Here is a 5,607-nt window from a genome sequence, read left to right as displayed (position 1 = left end):
CTGCAGTGAGAAGAAAATTGCAAACAAGGCTTTATACAGTAGACCTTCATCAATTCAATTTTAAGGAACCAGAGGTTTTTGTTTGGATAATCAGAAGTGCTCCTTAGTATGATCCAAAACTAAATGTGATTTGCTCTACCGATATGTATGCATACAAATAGTATTTTGGATCTATTTCTCTACGCAGATGGACCCGAAAGCTTCAGAACAACATAAAATATGGGTGAAAGACAGCGATATGTTATTCAAGTTTGATTTTAAAAAAATATCACTAACGTGCTGGTTTCACTATAGAGTAAAACCGCATTAAGACCTCGAGGGACTGGAAAAAAGTTCTGAATTATCCGAAGGTCGAAAAGTCGAATGGCTACAAAAAAAAAAAACTTCCAGAAACAGTTGTGCACCGCAGCAAATTTAATTAATGAAAAAATGGGCAATGGCAAACTGCGTGGCAATGACAATCCTACTGAATTCCATCATGGTGTACTGCATGCCCACAGTTGAGAATAGCAAAGCAGAACTGCTGCAAGATACCGTATTTACTCGCTTAATTTGCGTGATTTTTTACTTTAATTTGTCTTCAAAAAGAGACGCAGATAACGCAAAACTTGTGAACACATCCTAACAAACACTGCAAAGGTGATAACACGCAATACAGACTATATATTGCCGCTTATACGCCGACCCCCACCCCCCCCTTGCTGGCCAAAAAAAAAAAACTGATGCGAGGGCATGTCTTGCTTCTCAATGGACATTTCAACCGTGCCGTTTGCGCCAGCAGTTTCTGCCACAACATTGTCAACGCCAATGAGTGCCAGCGGTCTAACTAAATTACTAGTGGTTTTTGAGGAAATGAGATGGCGCAGTAACAGTCTCACTTCTCGGTGGTCACCTCTACACCGCACAGCACGGCACATAGCTTGAATTTCCCAGTAAAGCAAGGACCTGGCCATAAACGTCATATGGTTAGCTGACGAGTTCTGCAACATGCTGCGTCGCAAGAAATCATAGAACGACTGCCTCAAACAAGTTACCATATACTCTATGCCTTGGGTTGCCTGTGTTCATACTAAGCAGGTGTTTGTTATAAGTGTGGCTGTTATAAACGGGATAGAGTACCTGCGTTAACAAAACAGCGAAAAAGCAGGTGCGTGGAAAAACTTTTGTTAAAGACTCAGAAGCAGATCGCGAACTATAAGAGTTGGAATCGCTCTGTTAATCATTCACTTTCTGGCCATTGCCGTTATAAGAAACGCAACCATATCGGATCGATCGTGATCATAAGTGTCAGCTTCTTTGTTGGGCAGGTTTGCTTTCAGGATTTCAAAAGCCTTGTTTGGAACCTTGCAGTCATATTTAAATAACGACCGATAACGATAGGCATTCTCATCCAGACAGCCACTGAGTTTATTCTTTTTTGTGGCCACTAGTTTTCCACAGTGCTCTCTGCTGAAGCCCCATTTGCCTGTCCGTATGTCGTCACCACCACGTGGCATCTGGTGGTGATGCTGAGTACATACGAAAATGTCACAGAAAAGCAAAGATAACAAGGCTTCACAGAAATATCTCAAACTTCACACCAGGCGTTCTTTTATACTAGCTACACTCTTTGTCAGTTTTGAAAAGCTAATGGTTCCAAATTTTCTGTAAAGAAATAAGCAGGGTTATAACAGCGCGCTGATTTCCCGCTATATATACTTTACAGTGTGTATAACCAGAGCGGAACAAATTACGTGTTATGAAATGGAAACATTACTATGTGGGAATCTGTGCAAGATTCTGGCAAAACCGGGCTCTTTTGTGAAACGGTATTTTTGCAGTAAACAGCAGTTTGTCGAAAAAACTAGATCTCTGCTTCTTGCATTCAGTGACACACTATCTTCTTATAATGAAACGAAAGTGCATAATACTCACCTGTTTCCGAACGAATTATGATGGTTGTATTCTCCCTAAACTGCTAGTTTCATAGGTCAGCGTTGGTAGACGGGTCTTAGGTTGTCTACCATGACCTTGCACATCTCGGCCAGGTCGTAAGTTGGTTTCCATCCCCAATCCCGGCGTGCGTTGCTGTCGTCAAACACTTGTGGCCAAGAGTCGGCTGCACATAGCGACAGTAATGAGCTTCGTATAATGACAGAAGGCTAAAAGCCTACCCTGTAGAGTTGACAATATCGCGTTGCTACCAAGGAGTCTATGCTAATTACATTAACAAAAAAAAATCATAGTCTTAAAGTTGGCCACGATTTTGCATTCTGCTTAGGGGATGCATGATGCAAGTTCCTCCAGTCAATTTTCCTTGACAAACCAAAAAATTTGACACCAGTATGGTGTGTTTTTGAGCTTCCTTCATGAAATTAAAACTTCATAATTCTCGCCTCGCTAGCTGTTTGCATCCTAACATGTCAAACCTGCTGACAGATTCGTTTGTTTTAGATATCTTGAATGTGCAGATTGCAAAGGCCGGGTGCATGCTTATAGCATTCAGAGGCACGTTCTTCAAGTAGTCTAGAATAATGGCCTGTGGGGCGAGTTGGTTCATGATGAAACAAATGGCAGCGCAACAACACAACAAAAGGACAACACATGCACAAACTGCCAACTGTTTATCAAACGAGAAGCAATGAAGGCATATTTGTAAAACGCAGCTCAAGTATGTGACATGGCGCATTATTGCTTCCAACCCAGCCAGTGACAGGAAATCGGCATGAAACAAGACAGCACACAGTTAATCACAGAACCCTTCCCATCCCCTGCACATAAAGTACTAGCTTCTGACAAATGTTTTTTTGAAACTGAAGAGACCAATAAAATTTTTTTTCATAGTAAGAGCAGAGTCGAGCATTTCTAGCAAAAGCAGTGTCATACATTTGAAGCAAAAGCAATCAAAAACCTGAAAAAAAAAACTAAAATGAAAAAAAAAATAAAAACCCACCCCAACAAACAACACTCATTATTTAATGCACCGAATGCTAGACATGAAAGGAAGGCATCTCAAGTGGTACACGCCGTTATAAAAAATTTTCAAAATAGGAAATTTCATTTCTTTGAACTACAGAGGTGTTAACATGTCCTTTCCGTCCAATAAACAGTTGGTAGTTTGCGCATGTGCTGCCTTTTCTTTTGTCATTGTCACCGCGCCGCCATTCATTTCTTTAAATAGTTTTTACATGTATTGTGCGAGAAGCGTTAATATGCAGCATCGTTTTTAAAACTGCTGGAAGCAGAATGATTGGTAGCGAGCTATAAACAGCTCCAGGGTTTCTTTTCATCACTGGTGTTTCCGACAAATAACACTGTACGATGTTCGTCCTCAGAGGCACCTTCGCACTTGAGGCGACACTAGCGGCTAGCTTAGAGGCAATACTTGCATACATTTTCTTTCTCTACTGCAATCAGTCGGCACCTTCAGCACACCGTGTTACCGGAGTACTGGGAGCGCATCCAGCGCCAGTGCTCACACGCCAATTGGTCGTGATGTGGTGAGTGTTCGCGCAGCTGCAGGGTACTAGTGCCATCTGGCACCCTCATGTTGATTTTCGCATGCGCACTGACGGAGTGTGGGCTCCCGGTACACCGGTAGCGGTAACACGGCACATGGTATAGCACGGTATTCTAAAGGTGCCTATTATAGCTCCTGGACTCACCGATTTCTTGCCGTCCGTCTGGCTTGTACTGGATCTCCAGCTCAGGCACCAACTTTCTGACTTCCTTGAAGAGCTCCTCGGGTGTGAAGTCCATGGCTGTGACGTTGTAGGTGCGAAGCTTGAGGTTCTCTGAAGGAGCCTCCATCATCTCCATAAGAGCACGCAGGCAGTCAGTGATGTAAATCATGGGCAGGCGCGTATCGGGTCCCAGATAACAGGTGAATTTTCCATGCTTCAGGGCATCGTGGAACACCTGGACTGCATAGTCTGCATGCCAGAAGCAGAAAGGATTATCTGAGGGGCACACAGCCTCACACTAATACCAGTCTCAATGCCAGTTGTACAGTAAGAATGAATGCACATCTCCCTCTCCCAGAGATGCTCAGAAATCTGTCCCTTACAGTATGGCGCTATTCGAAAGAGAACATCTGTAGCATTCAGCCGAACCTTTCTCACAAAGCGCAAATTCTACACTCGCTTGTTGATGGCTGTTTTCGTTCTGAAGAACAAGCCGTGTTACACATTTAAAATTTGGCTTGGAGACGCCGGCAATGTTGGCTTTTGAATCAATGCAAGTCGTCTAGCTGTTCCCTTTCATGTTGGGCCGGATTGTGTATCCAGGGCCGTCATTTGCAACGGGGTGATAGAAGTTTTGCAAAGAGCATTTTTTGGTATTTCGTATGAAAAACTACACCTAGCCACTGTGCACACACGGGGAACAGAAAGCCGAGACTGGCACAACAGTGGAGGCATAGCCAGTTGCTGTTCATGTGTGTTCAGCATTAACTATAGGTCTTGTGCAATTCTGCATGAAGCGCTAATAATATGTTCATAGGAACACACGAACGCATTACCGATATCCGCAGCACCGCCTTGTGCACCGCCAGCTGCATTCTCAGTGACATGCCTCAGACTGGATAGCTATGCTGAGCCGCGATCGCAGACTAAGAGCACGAATCTCCATGGTTGGTCTCGTTGCCATACTGATGGCCACCGATATTCAAGAAGGATATACGTTGCCACGTGAGTCGCGCGTCACGGCTCAACCGAAGATGTCAGTGTGGAAAGGGTGCTTCCCATTCTTTCATTTTTGAGCCTGTTCTTGCCGGTAATGCCGGTAGGAGAGTGATATTTTAAAATATTGTTCCCATGCTAAACTACCACGCCATTGTCATGCTATGTCTGCGCAACTTTACCTGTGGTTCCGCCACCGGGTTCGCTGTCGTACGAGATGACACCCGGAAACCGAAGACACCGGAAATCCAGGCCGAATTTGTGGTGGTAGTACTGCACACAAAGTCATTCATTTTGTCAGGGCATATCGATGTTTCGCCATCAAACAATAACACAATTATCCAGTGTACTTTAATCATTTTCAATCTTAAATCTGTAGTGAATAAGAGTGAACAAACTGTCGAATAATTGCTTTCATTTTGGTCATCTTTATTTCAGACATTATATATCTGCGAACACAGATAACAAGAGAATGATCGCACTTTCATTTTGGTTCATACGCACTTTATACAATACTCTGAGCAAATACTCTGCGCAGCCAGTAGGGATTTTCAGCCGAGGTGATATGTCCCACCTAAAGCTGCGCAAGAATGCCGTTAATCCACATTATGTGATTATGGGGCCGTATTCTGTACGCTTTGTTTCCTTTCGTTTCTTTTGGCCCGCTACCATTGACAAAGGCTGCCTGTGACGTCAGGGCTGAGAGCCGCCCAGCAACCTCGCTAGCTCCGTTACCTAATCGGAGCGTGACCACTGGCAGAGAGGCAAAAGAAAAAGAAAGTTCACAAAACACGACCCACTTTTTTTTTCACCAGTTCAGTACCTGCACGTGGACCTGTCAGATGCACGAGGACTCGCACATTTAAGAGGGGAGAAGGGGGATGGCATTATTGGTCTCGATATCAAAGCTGTCAGATTGCAAAGCAGCAGTGTGTGCCACCTGCGGTCA

General features: G+C 44.0%; 1 protein-coding gene across 6 annotated transcripts in view; it reads right to left on the bottom strand.

Moving 5' to 3' along the window:
• Tdh (L-threonine dehydrogenase) overlaps window positions 1–5,607 on the bottom strand; it is a 63,360-nt gene that overhangs the window by 3,536 nt on the left and 54,217 nt on the right. For all 6 annotated transcript variants that reach the window (XM_089553078.1, XM_089553073.1, XM_089553077.1 and 3 more), the window contains 3 exons: window positions 4,841–4,931; window positions 3,645–3,911; window positions 1,915–2,098 (listed from right to left, as the gene is read on the bottom strand). In XM_089553078.1, coding sequence (XP_089409204.1) covers window positions 1,971–2,098; window positions 3,645–3,911; window positions 4,841–4,931 — 486 coding nt within the window. In that variant the 3' untranslated portion in view covers window positions 1,915–1,970. The remainder of the gene's footprint in view (window positions 1–1,914; window positions 2,099–3,644; window positions 3,912–4,840; window positions 4,932–5,607) is intronic.

This window comes from Amblyomma mixtum, chromosome 7, assembly GCF_055824585.1.
Source record: "Amblyomma mixtum isolate Tamu chromosome 7, ASM5582458v1, whole genome shotgun sequence".
NCBI lineage: Eukaryota > Metazoa > Arthropoda > Arachnida > Ixodida > Ixodidae > Amblyomma > Amblyomma mixtum.
Note: the sequence above shows the minus strand (reverse complement) of the source record. Positions and strands in the feature narration are given on the sequence as shown.